The 19,061-nt window shown below is 40.6% G+C and overlaps 1 protein-coding gene across 2 annotated transcripts; it reads left to right on the top strand.

Annotated features, from left to right (window-relative positions):
• The first annotated feature begins 493 nt into the window (after positions 1-493).
• Positions 494-18,385, top strand: golga3 (golgin A3). 2 transcript variants are annotated; one of them, XM_074670254.1, is made up of 24 exons: positions 494-591; positions 1,747-2,012; positions 4,011-4,292; positions 4,947-5,059; positions 5,201-5,919; positions 6,018-6,126; positions 8,176-8,482; positions 8,580-8,782; positions 8,867-9,004; positions 9,149-9,310; positions 9,395-9,763; positions 10,565-10,642; positions 11,681-11,944; positions 12,025-12,119; positions 12,348-12,564; positions 12,996-13,139; positions 13,287-13,484; positions 13,828-13,944; positions 14,189-14,328; positions 14,409-14,541; positions 14,818-14,940; positions 15,118-15,282; positions 16,202-16,368; positions 16,499-18,385. In XM_074670254.1, the coding sequence occupies exons 2-24, from the start codon at positions 1,841-1,843 to the stop codon at positions 16,689-16,691; spliced, it is 4,608 nt and encodes a 1,535-aa protein (XP_074526355.1). In that variant the 5' UTR covers positions 494-591; positions 1,747-1,840; the 3' UTR covers positions 16,692-18,385. The 2 variants fall into 2 exon arrangements, with proteins under 2 accessions (XP_074526355.1, XP_074526356.1); XM_074670255.1 differs by having other exon boundaries at positions 495-591; positions 4,011-4,166; positions 16,499-18,384.
• Positions 18,386-19,061: the final 676 nt, after the last annotated feature.

Here is a 19,061-nt window from a genome sequence, read left to right as displayed (position 1 = left end):
GTAAGAACAAGTCAGTTAAGTTAAAATAAATTACTTTATAGAAAAATAGAAATGAGGCAAAAAGCAAAGGCAGTAAGTATGCAATATAAAATCAGTTAGTGAAAGCGTGTTTGAAGAAGTGATTTAAGATTATTCTGCGAGTCTCAGATCCTCGGACAGGTCGTTCCAGAGTCGATGGGCCATGACTGAATAGGATCACTCTCATACAGGCTTCAAAAACACTTTTTGTGACACTGGCATCCGTTGAACTGCAGGATGTCACCGCTGAATGCAGCTCTTTGAACACAAGGGTGTGAAGCATGTACCACATCCGACACACTTTCCACGAAAAAAATGGTATTTGCCGTTCTTTCATTACTTTTTTTAATGATAAATTTCTGAGAAAGCGTTCAAGTTAATGGTATCACACAATTATCAGCGACGCTCTCTGCGTAAAAAAAAATACATTTTGCGATTACAGACAGCAGCAGACAGACCCTGTCTGCGAGCTGTTTTTGTTCTTCCAGATGTGTTTGCGCACTGTTTCCAGTCGGACACAATAAGGGACGGAAACCAAACAGCCACGTAGTGAAAGGCGAAGCTCGCGAAGAGGTGAGCATTTATTAACCTTTAAAAGCTTTACCGAAATTGTCAGTGAATAAATGAAACACAGATGTTTTAACGCATTCAAACGACTGAAATTGATTTTGAATTGTATTCTTAATCTTATACAATTCAACTCTTTTGCACTGACGCTAGCGACTTAGCCCATTTAGCTTGACAGGTCCCGTCGTAAACACAGCTAACGTTGACTAGCTGTCTAATTAGCATGGTGAGCTAGTTGTAGCCATCAACCTTTAAGTCTCCTTTGTATTTAGTCTTTTGAGTTGTCGAAATCAAATCACCACAGAGAGGTAAAACGATAGCAATTTTTAAACCACGAATGATTATTTCATGTTTACTGATGAGGCGAATTTAACAAGTAAGGGTTAAATCGTGCTAAACAGAGGCTAACTTAGCACAGCAGCCCAGCTCCTGTCAAAGAGCTTACTTTGCAAATAACCTGGGAGTCGCCGGTTATCATTCAGTGCTGAACTGACTGACAGCAATCCATATTTAAATAATATTGACCGTGGAAGTCTCCTGAATGCTTGTTACTGCGATTGAAGCACATTGGAAGCGTACTTTTGGCTTCTGTGGCAATAGAACAAGCGAACAGGGCAATTTCTGCATACGTACACACAGTTAGTGTTCACGGTTTTTATGTTTTGAACTTTCCCCCCACTTTACACCCATGTAACAGAAACAGCAGCTGCTCCACTCACAGGAACATGGGTAATCTCCTTAATCTAATTTAAGTTAAAGTGTCTCAGTTAAAAAGGCTTACTTATACTGGCCTGTAGATGCACCGTGTTCGTGCCTGATCAACAGATGAGAGCTGGAACCAAAGAGACGATGGAGCTGTCACTTGCTGTCACTTGCTGTCCTCTGTTCCCCCTGTGTAGTAGTTGAGGCATACAGTGTTCAGTGCTGGTTAATCTATATTTAACGCCTCAAAATCCACTTATCTACAGACCTAGGTTGTTATCCCTTGACTTATATTTAAATTACCACCCGTGTTACGTAACATCGTTACTGTCTCAAACAGATCACTCTTGGGTTACAGTTTTTACTGTGAACTTATTTTATTTATCTAAAATGTATTGTTTTTATAACAAGCCCAACAGGTTGAAAGTCAACTGCTAAACTCTTTCTCTCCCCCTCCAGTGTTGTGCATATTGGCATGATCCCAACTGGCCTACCTCCAGCAAAGATGGCTTTGTAAGGACATTTTTCCTGTTGTGACTGTTCAGTTTTTTAAATGGAGATGGATATTAATGAATCACAAGAACCTCAAACGGAGGCTAATGCTTGTCAAGGAGACAACGTCATAAAATCCAAAGAGACTGTAACTCCTGCTGTTGAAGATGAAACACTGTTGAAGCAACAAAGGCTGGAGAACGCACAAAACACAAATGGAGATGTTCCAAACGGTAAGCAGCAGTGCTGTTCGAACACACTACTATGAACTATTACTTTACATTGCGTTTGTTGGGCAATAGGCATGAGAATGAATTTACCACCATGAGCCATGGATTGGAAGAGCCAGTAAATTGTTTAGTGGTTTACATACTGCTGTACACTTGTAACTATTACTCTAAAATGTTTTTTTGGTCAAAAAATTGTGTTCATAGTCTGACCCAAAGGAAAATAACTATTAAGCCTGCAGGCCTTTAGTGGTCTCAGTATGTTTAGCAACAGAAATTGTCAGCCTGATCTGAATCAATAGTTCTTACAAAGGTCTTCAGCAGGTTTGCATGGAATATTTAGAAGTCGATGTGTTCCTGAGTTAAGATAAGTATTTTCAGACACACCTTTCTTTCTATTTTGTTAATCACAGAGGTACTCTGGGTCAGTTTTTGATGCTAGATGCTGACTGTTGTCACTCTGGGGAAAGTGTAACCTCATTAGGTGCCATCACTTAAGCCATTGCCAATAAATATTTTTCTTGCTTGGGGAATTTGTAGAATACTCCATAATGACGATTAACTTACTGAAGCTAGCTTATTTTAAACTGTGCTCCCTGATTTGTAAAGTTATTTTTCCCGCAGGGATAAAACTGGTATATCTCTTATCACTACTTTTACCGTGGCATGCATGACCTGTTTTGGTGGTCACTAAAAGGCCTGGGGCATTTTTCTGCTGCGTGTTACACGGCTCTTTGAACTAATGTGTTAAATAGCTGAAGTGAATTCTAATTAGTGATTATCATGCAGGCACTGTGGACTATGGTAATTAAATGCAGATAAGAGAGGTGAAAATGGGCAGTGGGGAAAAAAACTGAGAATATGTTAAAAATATGAGAATGGGCTTTTGTGTGCTGTCAACAATTTACATAGCAAGGAGGGCAAAGACAAAAAAAATTACACAGGTCAAAATCCCAGTGCTCTCTGTGCTGATTTAAAGGACTTAAATTCAACATGAGTGAATTCAAGTAAGTTGAATTGAATGTATTTTTGAAGAATTTGTTGAATTTATATTTGAAGCCATTAGTATAAAAACTTGCATTTTTTGTTAAACCAGATTTATGCTGGTAAGGGTTAGTTTGAATAAACAAATGTAAGCAGCATAGATAAACCATCATACAACTTAACTAGACTGTAATTTGGTTATCACTGAAATTGTTTTCCCAGACTTGTGACTGCCATTTTCCAGCTAAGCTCTCTTCACATGAACCGGGTGTTAGGATCATGGATGATGCAGCACAGACACAAAGTTTCATTAAATGAGCATCACATTCAGAAAATTCAGAGAGTGCAGACCGTCTCCAAGCATATTAGTATTGTCACGCAATACTTAGTCCTACTTTAATGTTATACTCCCTTTCAGCAGACTATCTGCTACAATTTGGTGTTAGTTGCAGGTTTGTACAATAATTTGTTTCCTGACAGTGTTGAAAATTATGATGACCCAGTACATATTTCATATTCTGGATCTTAGTATCTAGGATCCAGGATCTAATTTTACATCTGTCAAAAATGATTGTGACCTTGTCTTGTATTATTTTGCAAAGCCATCCGACCATTAATCGTGGAGTCATATACACATATGGTGAAGATCGGTTTGTTAGTTTATGAGTTAAGTTCGCAGACAAACTCCCAAAAACATAACCTCCTTGGCGGAGGTAATTATTAAACTAGTTTTGAAGCCAACACAGAAAAAATAATTTGCATTGCCTTTGAGTCACAGGATGAGCCCTAGTTTATTGTAGTCTCGATGGGAGGAAGTGTAGCTACAGGAACACCTTTTAGTACCCACATCTTGCACTGTTTCCAGCAACCTTTGCCACAGAAGCGGCAGTATTGTAGCCTGACAAAGTTGCCAAGCAGGCATGACAAGTGGAATAACTCCCAGTGCAGTCTAGCTCACGAGAAGTTATCATGACTAATTGCCAACATTCCTCACTGCATCTCTTCCCCGTTCCCCTTCAGGTCCCATCAGTTCAGATGTGATGCCAAACGGAGATCGACTGGCAGAGGGCTTGGGTGCCATGGGAGAAACTCATATAAACGGGTCCTTGTCTCCGATAGCCCCTCCTCAAAGCACCAGCTCCCCAGTCAACACCCAAACCCAAGAGCCCTCCCCAGGTGTGGCTTCTTATCCACCCATGATGCTAGAGAGGTCTGAGGGGGCTAGTGCTGAGGTCACGGTTCACACGAGTGATTCATTGCAGTCACTCAGACTCAGTATGCCTATGCAGGAGACTGAATTGTGTAAGCATAAATGTGTGTGGAGTGAATTCCCCTCGATCCCCCGTTATTAACCTTATTTTCCTGTGAGTTGTTTTGCTGTTGTAGCGTGAAACTCATTTGTTAACTTCCTGTTTTTGTGACTTATGTGAGCAGAAGGTAGTTGTTTGAGATTTTCCCTCTTTACTGCTCATATGCATTCAATAGTTTGACTAGAGTTTGGTGTGGGTGCTTCTTTCGGGACAATGTTTATACTAATGGTTGGGTTTTGAAACTAACCCCTCTGGCATGATTTGTTTTTGGTATTGCTTCTTACCTCAGGCACATTTGTTTTTTTTAAATCATACAGTTTATTACTTAAATGCTTTGCACAATCTTCATTCTTGATTAATTTATTAAAATACTGGCTCAACTGCTGCTGCATTCTTGACTTTGTGCAGATTTTTTAATCTGCAGAAACTATACCAGATTGAAAGTCACAGCATGCAGCATTAGCCACCTTTTAAATATAATGTGCCACTGAGAAAAATCAAGCTTCCATATCTCAGATTGACACAAAGTCAAATAAGAATCGATTGATCTGACCTGAACCAACTAACATCAGGTCTTGTAGGCTCACAGCTCTTTTGAAAAGGTGTGAAGTGTCTGATGGGAGAATATTACCCCTGTTCCTTATAGCCAATCAGAAGCCATCATTAGAAATGGAGAATGAGGAGAAGATCCGCTTGGAGGCTCGACGCCGTCTGGAGGAGCAGCTCAAACAGTACAGAGTGCAGAGGCATAAGGAGAGGGTGAGTGGGTGGAGAATATGGTCCTTAGATATAACCTGAATATGAAATTTATACATCAGACTAATAGCTATTTTATGCTTGAAGCTGATTTTAAAAGTTGTGAGAATAGTAGTATCGTGTTTTTTGATTTGTTGTTTCTAGTCTCACCGAAGCACCCCCAAGAGCAGGCCATCCAGCACCCTGGATCCAGAGCTCATGCTGCATCCTGAGGCTCTGCCCAGGGCCAGCACTGTTGCCATGACCAAGGAGTACTCCTTCCTGAGGACCAGCGTCCCCCGTGGTCCAAAACTGGGAAGTTTGGGAATTCCCCCTCCAAAAGAAAGGAAGTCCAGGTCACCCCGCCCAAGCAAGATCCACTCCCTGGCTGACTACAAGTCTCCTGAGGGTGAGGGTGGCAGTGGAGGGGGTGGAGTAAGAACAGCAGAGCACTCTGTGAGCTCTCTCCAGTCCACCATGAGCTCAGTCTCCACCCTGTCTGAGGTCAGTGTTGTGTCCGAGGGAAGCACTTGTGAGACTGAGTCACAGCAAGGAGCTCAGGCTCAGGTTGGGGACAACGTGTCAGAGATTGACGGCAGTGAGTCAGGAACACGACCAGGCAATGATGGCAATGACAGTGACAGCTCGTCTTACAGCAGCGTGTCTACCAGAGGGACGTATGGTATTCTTTCTGCCGCAGTGGAAAGGCAGAGGGGCTCCTACACAGTGGAGGGAAGGGAGATCGCCCCTGATGCCATGGGACAGTTCCCCTCCCTGCAGGAAGTGCTGCAGGCGGCCAAAGAGGAGCAGCACCTGCTGGAGCTGGAGCAGGAAAGAGAAGGGACAGCGGAGCCTCGCAGCCGCAGGGACAGTTTCTCTAGCAGGTACAACACCAAGATCAGACTCTAGTCTTTGAAATAGTGTCCAGAGTTCTTTGAACTACCACTTAACTGACACCTTATGCTCTTTACATTTGTTTCAGTGTTTCTTTGGAGAGTTCAGTGATGGGCCACGATGAAATGCTGCAGGTGATGAAAGAGAAGATGAGACTTGAGGGTCAGCTGGAATCTTTGTCATCTGAAGCCAATCAGGTGAGGATGTTTGGCTATTACACCAATATTTAAGTTAACATAAAGTTGTGTCGTGATGTTTCCTGAAGTTTGCATGAAACAAGTTGTGAAAGTTTCTCTGTTAAGTGTATTTTATCATGAGTTATAACCAATATCATGCTCACTTGCCTAATAAGAGATCCTTAAATGATTTGATATCCTCAGATGTTTTCTTGATGCAGAGTGGATTCAGGAATTACATTTTTTTCCCCAGGAGTGTAAAGTTACTCATTTAATTTACTTACATCACTGTGAATGAGTAGTATTTTTGTGTACGTGTACTTGTACTTTGTACTTTTGTGTTTGACTTAAAAACTGCATTAGAACAAGTTTAGCTGTTTATCATCAATGTCAAAACAAAAAATCAGATCTTGCCATGTGAATTTGTTTGATTTCTAATCACTTTGTCTTCCTACACTTTAGATAAGCAACCCTGATCTGAAAGGGCTACTTTTTACAGACATTGTAGACACAATTTTCTTGACAGGTCCCTTGTACAATTACCTATAGTCTTAAGAAACGGATCAAGAAAAATTTGCTTGCAAAACAAAAACCCCTCCCTATCCCCACTTTCTACAAAGATTACAACAATAGCAAACAACAACAAAACAAGTAAGGCGCAAGATAGTAGAGTTACAGACAGGTTTTTTTCTTTAGAGTTTTTATAAATTATTTTAAAGGTTTACGAGCGGGCTTCACAGTCTCTCATTTGGTCAACCAACGCACATTCCTGCATGTTTTTCAAAATATTAAAAAAAATATATACAATAAGCACAATGATGAAAAAATTGAAAATAAATGTCTTATAGAGTCATTAAAATCAGTGAAGGAACTCTGGCTTTCTCCCCTTAGAAATTGCAAAATATCATCTCAAATGAAGAGTGTTTACTCTTGATCATAAAAGTAACTTTTCAAAGATATTGTAGGACATTTGATAGACCAGACTTGCAAACTTGGTTTGGGAACAGATCTCCAGGGTTTGATGTGGTTTGCTTTGCTTATAGAAAGCTATATACTGCCATAGGAGTTGAAAATTTTCTTTTTTGTCTGGCCTAGTTCGTTGTTTTCAGGAAAGGATGCATTCAATTTAAATTGCAATTCTGGGGTCGATTGCGACTTTTGGTTTGCTTTTTTTTTTTACACCAGACCATGTGAAAAAGTTGAATGATGATGAATTCTACAGACTATATCACAAGCCATGTTTTCCCAAAAACTGCACATCACATGTACACTGACACCTCAACTTTTATCCAACCCAACTTATAAACAAAGACTAAAATATAGAAATAAAAAAAACAACAACAAACAAACCCCCCCTGAATTTTAAACAAAAAAATATCATGATTTTAAATTGTTCAACAAAAATTCCCGATACTATGATACAGTTTTTTTCTCCCACCCCTAGGCCCTAGTGGGGATAAAAACTTGTACCTTCTGCTTCACATTGAGCACACATATCAGGGATGTTGAGAATGGATTTTTTAAACAGGACTGGTGTTACATATGTTCTCATTAGCTGCTTAGTAGCCACAATTGGATTAATTTAAAATGGATGTACCCTCTGCCATTCCCCATCAATTAGTTACGTACTTTTGGCTTATGATAACAATCCTCTCTGAACACCCAGCCAGGACTACAGAGTGCATTGACCATGTACAGTGTGCAATAATGACAAAATGTGATGCAAAACTACCCAATGAATAGAAGAATAATGTCATTTTTCGGTCTGGTAAATTTTATAAGCCGAAGTGCTCACATGCTGTCAAAGATGGCTGTAGTAATAAGGTTAAGACTGTGTAAGTACAGCTCAATATAATTAAGTTCAATTAGGAATAATCTGTGATCCATGTTGAACCTTTACCGTAAATGTCAGTCTTCATGCTTATAATAAGTTCTGCGTTGTGACTCACAGCATCCAAAAGATTACATTTGGCTTAATGACCAGTGACTAATCTGGCTGTTTAGATCACTGTATTGGAAACACCAAGAATAACTGGGCTCAAGTGCTGACAAAGCTGTTTTGCCCTCTAGGCCCTCAAGGAGAAGACAGAGCTTCAGGCTCAGCTGGCTGCAGTGAACGCTCAGCTGCAGGCCAAGCAGGCAGAAGCCCAGGTCAGCCAGGAGAAGCAGAGCGTCCTCAGTGCAGAGGTTGGCACGCTGCGACAGAACTGCACCCAGCTAGAGAAGGCCATGGTGGAGCTCCAGAGCAGCCTGGAGAGCAAAAATGCCAGCCTGGCCTCTGTAAGCAATGACCTGAAGGTGGCTGAAGATCAGTACAACAGGCTAATGGGGAAGGTGGAGGAGATGCAAAACACTGTAACGACCAGAGATAGCACAGGTGAGTGCTGAAGATCCAGATAAAAGAGTATAATGATAATAACTCCGATGATAGGTCTTCAAACCTTCACACTCTGTCAACTCTTTCAACTTTGCAGTTCAGGAGCTGCGTCTACAGATGGGAGGTCTTCAGAGTCAGCTCCAGCAGGTCCAGCTGGAGCGCAGCACCCTGCAGAGCCGGTTGAAGACCTCTCAGGCTGAAATCGACTCACTGCAGCAGGTCAGACAGTGGTACCAACAGCAGCTTGCGCTGGCTCAGGAGGCGAGGGTACGACTGCAAAGTGAGATGGCCAACATACAGGTAGGGTTCATGCCAGTGTAATACATCAAAGCTCCACGTAAATACAAGGTGACTTGACACTTTTATTGTTGTTTTTTCTCTCAGACTGGACAGATGACTCAGATTGGTGTCCTGGAACATTTGAAGCTTGAGAACGTGACTCTGACCCACCAACTCACTGAGACGCAACACCGCTCCATCAAAGATAAAGAGCGTATCGCTGTTCAGCTGCAGAGCATTGAGGTACATTGTCCAGGCTCTGTCTGTGAATGTGCCACAACACAAATATAATGCATGCAATGTAGTTTATTTTTCTCATTCGTTTTTTTTTTTTTTTCATCTGTATTTAGAGTCCTGTGTAAAACTGTTCCCCTGTCTGTCATTTAGGCTGACATGCTGACTCAGGAAGCTGCTTACAAGCAGATCCAGGACGCAAAGACCATGGTGGAAGATGATCTGCAGCACAAACTGGAGGAGTTTGAGGAAGAGCGAGAAAGCTTAATGAAACTGGCAAACACTGCAAGCACCCTCGAAAGAGAGCTTGAGCAGGTAGCCCTGTTTACCACCTTTCTGTCTTTAGCTGAAGAAATCAATTGACTTCTGCTCTAAACTTACTTTGTGCTCCATCCTCAGGTGAAAGTAAGCCTTTCTCAGAAGGACTTGCAGCTTCAGTCTCTTCAGAAAGAGCATCTCGAGTTGATGCGCCAGCTGACCACCACTCAGGAGAACCTGCAGACCAAAGAGCAGTCCATCAACCAGCTGGAGGCGCGGTACCTTGAGCTTGAGGCCCAGCTGACAGAGCTGCAGACAGAGGGCAGTGCCAAGGACGACAACATCCAGTTTCTGCAGAACGAGAAGATTGTGTTGGAGGTGGCTCTGCAGGCAGCCAGAGCCGATAAGAGCCAACTTGATGAAAGTGCTGAACGCCTTGGAGAGGACGTGCTGGTGGCTTCAGATGTCTTGGATCAGCTCAGACAGGAAGTCCAGGTCAAAGCCAATCAGGTACGAGAAAGGCAGGAGGTGAAAATTTTAAAACAAGAAAACAAAAACATGCAAACTTAATTAATACCTGTAACATTGCAAATGTTTAATGTTCAAATGTTTATTTTGGCTTTCATGAAAATATTTTCTTTGCATATTTTTTGATAAGTCCTTTGATTATTAAGCCTTTAATATTTGAGGAAGTTGTGAACAAAAGTCAAATCACAATATTTGGAATCCCAATATAACATCCTTAAATTTTTGCTTGATTCAAACCAGCTTGTCACAAACTAAGGACTTCTTATTTACAAAACCACATGGCAGCAAATGCTCATATTCAAGAAGTCAAGACCATCAAATAACTGAATTATTCCAGTCATTTTTAGGGAATATTTGGCTTTATCAGACAGGACAGCTGAAGACAGAAAGAAAATGGAGAGAGCAGAGAGTGAGGGATGAGCAAATAGATATTGCCAGGAGATGAAAACATGATTCTGCTGTAAAAATAACAATCAAAGCAGCCAGTGGAGTGAAAAAACATTTGAGAATTATTTCTACATCAATTTGTCATACCATAAACGGACTATTGAGTTTGATATGGAGCATTAAAAGACTTGATAGGCCTTGCTTTAAAGAAATTAAAGATCCATAAAGCTCCTTATTTGGCATGCTATGCATTTCTGAGAAGCTGTGCCTCATCATATTGTTGTACAGGTCTGCTTTTTCGGGTTAACTGAGCAATTTATAATATATATCATCAAAAATGTGAAATGATTCAAGTCCCATTGTCTGTAATAATGAAACTTCTTTTGTGTGTTGCAGATTGAAACGCTCCAACAGGAAAACACTTCCCTGAAAAAACAAGCTCAGAAACTGAAGGAACAGTTCCAACAACAAAAGGTAAAACCAGCTCCCTCGCTGTAACCTGAGACAACGACCAGGCCTCTCTTTGTGGTTATTATAATTAGAAAGCAGGGAGCATCATGATTGTTTAAACACCACACAGAGACATTTTCAGGATTCGGCCGACTGGCTCAGGCAGAAGCTTTAGTGGGAGGATGTATTGTGGAACCAGATGGTTGTTATCTCAGAAGAGGGCTTGTTGCCATGCCTCAGTGGATTTAGCACTGATGGCTGCAGCTCCTTTGACATTTACAGGCTGTCATAAAGAGGGTGGAGATTATTGACAGAGTGACAGACTCTTAATTGTTTTCAATTTCTTTCAAGACGAAGGTTTTTGTAGACGCTTCAGATTCAGTCAGAACATTCATCAACTAAAGCCCAGACTGCTCTGAGCAAGAAAAGCAAGTGTCTATTTGAGTGTGACTGAGAAAGCTTTTGTCTCCTTTGTGATTGAGAGTTCATAGATGCAGTGTCAGGTATGTGTGAGATACTGAAACATCACTGAAAAACTTGTTAAAAGTGCAATGGGGACGAGGTGTTCACTGACAGTTTTGAGTTGCAGAAAGTATTAGACTGATAGTTGTTGACAGCAATGTGTTGATGCTCTTTTCTTTCTTTTTATTGTCCTCACTTAACACAGCAGCATGTGGTCATGATGAAAGTTCACAAAGAAAATGGGGAATATCTGGAACATTTGAGCTCTGCCTTTACAAAAAAAACAAAGCTTTTATATGTCACCCTGTCAGAAACCAACTGAAGCCTTTTCAGTATAAAAGGCAAAAAACTAAAACCTTTACAACTCTAATGTATAGACAGGATTTTTCAGTTTCCCTACTTCAGTTGTAATGTGCCTTACTCATGCTTCGAGATGACACAGCTCCAGATATAAATACCCTCTCCCTCTTTGTTTTAGTATGTGGCTAAAAAACCTTTTCCCACTGTCTAAGTCAGAACTGAAAGGGCAAGACTGCTTACTCTGCTTAGTGAGGACAATTGACATGTAATCACTTAGACAAACATTTATTGACTCTGCAGGTGATGGTGGAAGCCTACCGCCGGGACGCTAGCTCCAAAGACCAGTTAATCAGTGAGCTGAAGTCCACCAAGAAGCGTCTGCTGGCAGAGGTGAAGGACCTGAAGCAGGAACTGCTTGGCACACAGGGGGAGAAGCAGAAGGCAGAGCTTGAACAGGCCCGGCTGCAGAAGGAGGTGGTGAGAGTGCAGGAGCAGATGAACAACATGGAGACTCACCTGCAAGCGATTCAGAGAGAGAGGGATCAGCTGGAAACCCAGATCCAGGTATATTTATGATTTTAATTTGCTCAGTGTTTGTGGTTAGATTCATGTCAACACATACTAAAAATCTTCCCCTGATTCAGTCTCTGCAGTTTGATCAGAGCCAGCTAGCTGCAGTGACAGAGGAGAATGAAGGCCTGAGGAAGCAGGTGGAGCAAATGGAGGGGGAGGCCAAAAAGTGAGTCATATGCTTCACAGAAATCAGGAGAGCTAAAACAATTCCCACATTACCAACTTGATTAGTCATTACATGTTTTCTGTACAGACAGCCAAACTATAACAACCTATATGTGTGTTTCTGCACCATTAAACGGTATTAAAGATGTGCTTCAGTATGTCTGCATCTACACTTGACATGTATTTATGATGTGCTCTCACTGCAACATTTCAATGTCAAATCTAACAGGGCAATCTCAGAGCAGAAGGTGCGCATGAAGCGACTGGGAACGGATCTAACGAGCGCTCAGAAAGAGATGAAAGCCAAACACAAGGCCTACGAAAATGCTGTGGGCATCCTGAGCAGGAGACTCCAGGAAGCTCTGACTGACAAGGAGACAGCCGAGGCGGAGCTGGTGAAGCTCAAGGCCCAGGTGTCTGATGGGGGGAACAGCCAGATCTTACAGGTACTGTAGAAAACCAGCAGGACTTCATCAGATGTAAAGAAATGCAGAAACTTCACATGAAGTTTGGCAGAAGTGGGAAGTGGGAACGACTCTTGTATGTTTAAAAATAAGGTGTCCTTGTCATTACTTTAAAGATGAATGGAAAATAAGGAACTTTAAGCTTTCTGGTTGGAAGTTAGGAAGCAAATGTTGGAGTTTTCTCCTTTTTAATTGAATGAGTCTGATTACAAATCATGGTTATAGTCTGAAACCCTTTGGTCACAGAACCAGCAACAGAAGTTACAACAAGCCGTCATTCTTTACCTGCTCTGGACTCATATTTCACCACGTGAAAGATACTTGTCATTGAATTTTGAATAACCTGCTGAGTTCTGCACCTGTACAGTGTTAGAGTCAGAATATCAAAAAATGTTGGTTTCATTTTCTTGCAGGAGAAGATTAATGTCTTGCAGACAGAGCTGCAGGTCGTGACCAAAAGTAAGATGATGCTTGAGAAGGAGCTGCAGGAGGTGATAACCCTGACGTCCACGGAGCTGGAAGAGTACCAGGAGAAGGTTATGGAGCTGGAGGATGAGGTAGAGATCTCATCTTGTCTCCCACTTCACTCAGGTTTAGTGGAAAAAGCTTTGCCCAATAAGGAAATAGTCCATTTATGTGAGCACCATGGAAATACTTCTTTCATCTCACCTTTCATGTGGTTATAACATCCATCATCTTCACAGCTGCAGGAGTCTCGGTGCTTCAAGAAACGGATCCGAAAGTTAGAGGAGGCCAACAAGAAGCTGGCACTCGAGCTGGAACATGAAAAGGGGAAATTGGCAGGATTGGCTCAGTCTCACAATACACTACGGGAGCACTCCAACATTTTGGAAACAGCCTTGGCTAAGAGAGAGGCAGATCTCGTCCAGCTCAACTTACAGGTGAGAGCGGAGTTGGCATCTCGAGGTGATGAACCAATTTTTTATGTGTCATTAACGGAGTTCCCAATATCAACTCATCAGTCAGGATGATTAAAGTTGGAAATTAACTTACTATTTGCACCCTAATGTAGAATGCATTAAAATAATTAATCTAAAAGTCAAGATATACAGTTAATTTCATGCTTTCATTTCCTCAAGCGATTTGAACCATTAACGACTAAAAAACGATTTATCAAGATTAAAAACATGAACAGTCTTACAAGCCCAGTCTTAAGCACAAGTAAAATGTTTGTTGAGAAATGATTTTTTTTTAAACATTTTATTCGATTTATCTGTCATTCAGGTTCAAGCTGTGCTGAAGCGTAAAGAGGAGGAGGACCAGCAAATGAAGCAGGTGGTACAAACACTGCAGCTTGCACTGGAAAAAGAGAAAACCAAAGTGAAGGATCTGAAAGAACAGGTACAACCACTCAATTGTATGTCAGCGTTGTATGCTTTCATTGTTTCTAATTTGCCTGTCAAATGATTCCAGTGTCATTACTTTCGATATAGATTTGAATATGCTTTGTCAGTTTGCTTAGTACAGACCACACAGCCTCTTAAAACACAAGGGATAAACTACAACGAATCTTGAGTGCTGTGAGCTCAGCGGCTCCGGCTCTCCTTGGGTCTCTTGGGTTGTAATCACACATTGTGTCCTCTAGGTGGCAGCAGCAAAGGCTGAAGCAGCCCACAATAGGCGGCACTACAGAGCAGCCATGCTGGAGCTGTCAGAGATCAAGAAGGACCTGCAGGCCAAAGAGGATCTGGTCAAAGCTCTGCACGCTGAATCCCACAAACTACAGTAAGTGTTTTGAAGGGACAGAAGAATGCACTGACTGGTGTAGTCCAGCCCTGTGACAATGAGTATGTCGTCCTCTGCAGGGCTCAGGATGAGCAGCACGCTAAGGAAGTGTCCAGGTTCCAGGAGGAGCTGGCTGAGGCACACTCACAACTTCAGATCCTCCAGAAACAACTGGACGAGGAGCTGGCTAAGCAGCCACTCACCAACCAGGAGGTAAACATTCTGAACTAGAGTTATTCTTAAATATTTACCATGGTGTAAATTTTTCAGCTAATTCTGACGCATTTAAACTGTGATCATCCTCCTCGGATTAAGCAGACTGTTTGCTTTGGATCTTTTTGTTTTTTGAAGGACAAATTTTTGATGCTGCATGTTTTTTATAGTCTTTAGTGGTGTTCATGGAGTTACAGGATTCTGGTTCTCTTTAATCAGTTTCTAAGATTTGACTTGTGGGGGGATTGTGATATCCATCATTGATTGCTTATTAAGGTGGAGGACCTGAAGTGGGAGGTGGAGCAGAAACAGAGGGAAATTGAGGCTCAGAAGCAGCAGCTGGAGATGATGGAGCAGTGTCAGCACAGGGAGCTGGACAACCTACACAGAGCTCTGCAGGCAAGTCTTCAAGAAATAATGCTTTGTGATACTTGAAATGGGATCAAATGTAGTCATTTTTTACAAGTGTGTAAACAGATGAACAGCTTGAGTTAACCTGACAGTTTCTATCTCACCACCTCTCCCTTCCACTTTTCACAAGACTTTTTAGCTAACCATGGTCGTTGTCTGTCTCAGAGTATAAAGGTGGAGCTGGAGTCGGTGCAGGAGGAGCTGAGCAGCACCAGAAAAGACAAGTTCATGCTGCAGGCAAAAGTGGGTGAGCTGAGGAACAGTATGAAAACAGTCCTGCTACAGAACCAGCAAGTTAAACAGGACCTGAAACACAGCCGCTTAAGGAAGGTAAAGACTTTTTTTTCTCTGTGACAACTTATTGTGGCCTTTAGTTATGTCACTGACTTTTGTTAACTTATAAATTTTAGCAAACGTATTTGTCTTCACTTAAAAAGTGATCTAATAAGCTCTTAATAATCTAAAACCTCAGACTTCTCATTCACCCTGTACTGATGAGTCACACTTCCATAGTTTCTGCATTAAACATTTAAAACACTAAATATTTATGAATCTAGATTAAAATAGGATGAATTTAAGTTAAAAAAAAAAAATCAAAATGTTATTTCAAAAGCAAGTTTAAACTGTTCAGATTTCATACTGTCTGCACTCGCTCTCACTACAAAATGTGATATTTAGAGCAAGTTTTCTTGTCTTGTTATTTGTAAAAGAGAGTTATCGTATGAGATTTAATATGAGACACATTCACCTGAAAAATCCAGACAAAATATTTAATTTCACAATATTAAAAGACAAAAATCACACTTGAATTGCTTTGAAAACATGGAACATCTGCCACTAGGGTAAGGAAATTTACTTGTGTAGTTTCTTCTATGAAGACATTCTTATTTTAAGAAAATTGTGAAGTTTTTTTTTTTTTTTTTTTAGTCCAATAGAGGTGTTTTTTTTTTATTTTAAGCATAGTTTTGTCTTTGAATATCTTGAGATAAGACCTTTTTCTGGAGTTGTGGGGTAATTTTTTAACAACTTGCTTTGATTTGAGTTTTTGCAGTGCTGTTTTACACAGCTGGGATATAAACACTCATTTCTATGACTCATGCCTACAAAGCTGAACCCTGTCTTCAGAAAGATTTAGGAGGCAAATATTTAAAGCTATGTGCAGAGTAAGAAGACTTAAGAAGAGCTTGCTGGTGATAAGAAATGACTAAATGGATCTCTTTTTCTCTCTTTTTTGATGTTTTGGAAGCAGCAGCGCATGGAGCTGAAGAGTGAGGGGAACCCATCGAACCCAGTGACTCCAGTTAAGATCCCAGACTGCCCAGTGCCTGCCTCTCTATTGGATGAGCTGCTTAAACCATCAACGTCTGTCAACAAGGAGCCCCTAAACAACCTACACAACTGCCTGCGGCAACTCAAGTAAGTCTTTGCTCCAACAGCGTTATTTAGGTAACATTTTGAGCATGTCAGCATGAAGCTCATTATTGTGTTGTGCGGAGCAGCTCTCTAAATGCCACCTTGTGTGTAATGTTTCTTTTTTCGCTCTCAGGGAGGAGATGGACAGCCTCCAAAGGCAGATGGAGGAACACACAGTAACAGTACATGAGTCAATGAGCTCATGGACAAACACAGAGGAGGAGCTAGCTCAACTGGAGATGGAAAACAACACCTCCAAATCATCAACGCCGCTAAACAACATGGTGGTGGAAAACAACAACGAAGCAGAGCAACAGCAATCATAACTTTTAAAGAAAACTTCTCAGGCCAATTGAGGGAGAGTGGAGTTTTATCCACGATGGCACTTTTAAGCCCCTTATTCCCTTTCTCTTTTCTTAACAATTGCTGCCAACATTTGGCATCCTCCCATCAGCACAGAGGTGCTTTTGCAGAATAATACTTTATATACCATAGCTTTATTCTTTCTTCATGTTTCATGGTTGTTTTATACTTTTGTTATGCATTTTCACATTTATTTATTTAGACCTAAGGGATTAAAATTGAACTGACAAGCTTCTCTAAGAGAATGCCCCCATCTTCAGTTTTGTCATCACACATAGAAATACAGTGTAGTTATTCAGCTTATCTGTTGGACCGCTTTCCCCTGTTAAGTCAACAGTTTTTCATATTTGAGTGTATTCATTCACCATCAACCTCCCAGTATGAAGTCAGTGGCTTTGATTATCCTTATTGAAGATGACTGAGATTATTTCAGACAGTGTTTTTGGTGACAGAAACCCCCAAATCTTTATGGAATGGCTATAAACTGTTCTTCCATGTTGTTGTGCCTGTGTTCGAGTGAGGCTCATCTTTGATTTAACTGACGTGGTTGCACATCTGCATGTTTTCTCAGCAGTCAGGATGAGCCCTCACTCCGTTTCATGAAGTTCAAAGTCACGCACAGTTGTCAGTTATTTGTACAGCCTCTTGTTAAAATGCAGTGTTTCTAATATTTCTTGAAACCATATCATATTGGGTTCTTTATCTCCGAAAAAAACATTACTCTCAGTTAAGTTTGGAGTTGTTCTGTCCAGCATGGACTGCAGTGAAGCAAAAAAAAGCCTTAAGTAAAATGTTAAGGACTCTGTTAGTTTGAATGAGTATAAATCTGCTTGGGTAAAGTGCAAGATGTTCTATGTTAGATTGTGTATGTGTGCAAATCTTTACTGAAGAGTGGTGTGTTGTAAAATAAGTTGGTCACATCAACTGACATTGCACACTAGATAAAAACTTTACTGACAGAGGAGAAAGATGTGAGATGGAGATAAAAAAAATATAACTTCCTCTGATGGCAGGTGCAATCAGATGTGTTCATTCTCTGTTACATTTGGTACATACTGTATTTGCAAAAAACGACTCCTCCTGAATCTGATGTTATATTTGTTTTATGGCATGGTTAGGGGATACATCAATTGTTTCCAGAGTTTAATATATGAATTTACTTTTTTTGTATAATTGTAAATTAATCATTATTGTTAAATAGTGTAACAAAGATGAAATACAAGTTATCAAATGCAAAGCATAAATCAAAGCAGACCGTCATTCTGGTACAGCTGCAGTGTAAAGGGGACATTGGATGGTACGTTGGTTTTCTGCATTCAGCTGTGCTGCTCTTGCTGTTTGGGTGCTCATTCCCACGTTGAAAACTTTTCTAACACCACTGTATGCTCATTAATTTCCAAAGGGACAAAACATATTTTGTGGAGAATGCTCATTGAGGAAAATAACAATAAATATATCGATATACTGTGTTCTGATAGAAGTATTTTGACTGTATCTTCCAATCTACCTGACTCTGTAACATTGGGTAGTATGTAATAACACTTGCTAGAGCACCTGCGCTCTATGCACCTTGCTGTATCTGCTTCTCTACAACTGGAATCGATTCATTCCTATGTTATAACATTTGTTTTGGGAGATGTGATTGTATTTATCATAAAATTGCACTATTCATCTGTCATAATAGTTTGTGATCATTAGGTGTCTCCATGTAAACACAACTTTCTCTTTATTTACACAGAACAAGACATTGCACGAAAAACAAGACTTCACATCCCAATAATAAGGGTGCCAAATCTGAAATAATGCCTGTACTATATAGTAACTTGAACAATAGTTACCAAGGAGTGATGTATCAAAGTGTAGTCCAAGATATTTTATACACAGCTTCTGGTAAGCAACAGCATATACATTCACTAAAAGCAGGGATGGGAGTCAGTAATTATAGCTACTTAAGTTACTGTATTTGAGTAGTTTTTTCTGTATTTGTACTTTTTAATTTTTCCCCAAAACCATTAGTTTTACTTTAAAGTATTTGTGTGGGGCGTATTGTTCCTTATCGCATCTCACATTTGATCTGTTACTGTTACTGGAAAAAGTGATGAGGTGAACGGAAGTAAAGGAGAGAACACTCTACTCTCGTGATATCATAACAAAAAGTTAAAACAAATACAACAAATAGATTCTGGTTGTGACTTGATGAAGGGAGTGTCTACAAAATGTAATATAAAAACAAAGATGAAAAAAAATAGGAACTTCAACTTAAATCAGTGAGGCGTCAAGAAAATCTCTTCTCACAACAGTACTCTCCTGCTGGTTAAATCTAACAAGTAGCA

This window comes from Halichoeres trimaculatus, unplaced genomic scaffold (assembly GCF_033239565.1).
Source record: "Halichoeres trimaculatus isolate MK-OKI-2021-1 unplaced genomic scaffold, fHalTri1.1 fHalTri1_scaffold_5, whole genome shotgun sequence".
Taxonomy (NCBI): Eukaryota; Metazoa; Chordata; class Actinopteri; order Labriformes; family Labridae; genus Halichoeres; species Halichoeres trimaculatus.
The sequence above is the reverse complement of the archived record's forward strand: the minus strand, read 5'-3'. Positions and strand labels throughout refer to the sequence as shown.

Excerpts from the sequence above, each read along its gene's own strand:
- golga3 (XM_074670254.1), top strand. The coding sequence starts at position 1,841 with ATGGAGATGGATATTAATGAATCACAAGAACCTCAAACGGAGGCTAAT. Across the intron at positions 12,120-12,347 it reads ATGGAGGGGGAGGCCAAAAA|GGCAATCTCAGAGCAGAAGG; the intron begins GTGAGTCATATG and ends CAAATCTAACAG. Across the intron at positions 15,283-16,201 it reads AACACAGCCGCTTAAGGAAG|CAGCGCATGGAGCTGAAGAG; the intron begins GTAAAGACTTTT and ends TTTTGGAAGCAG.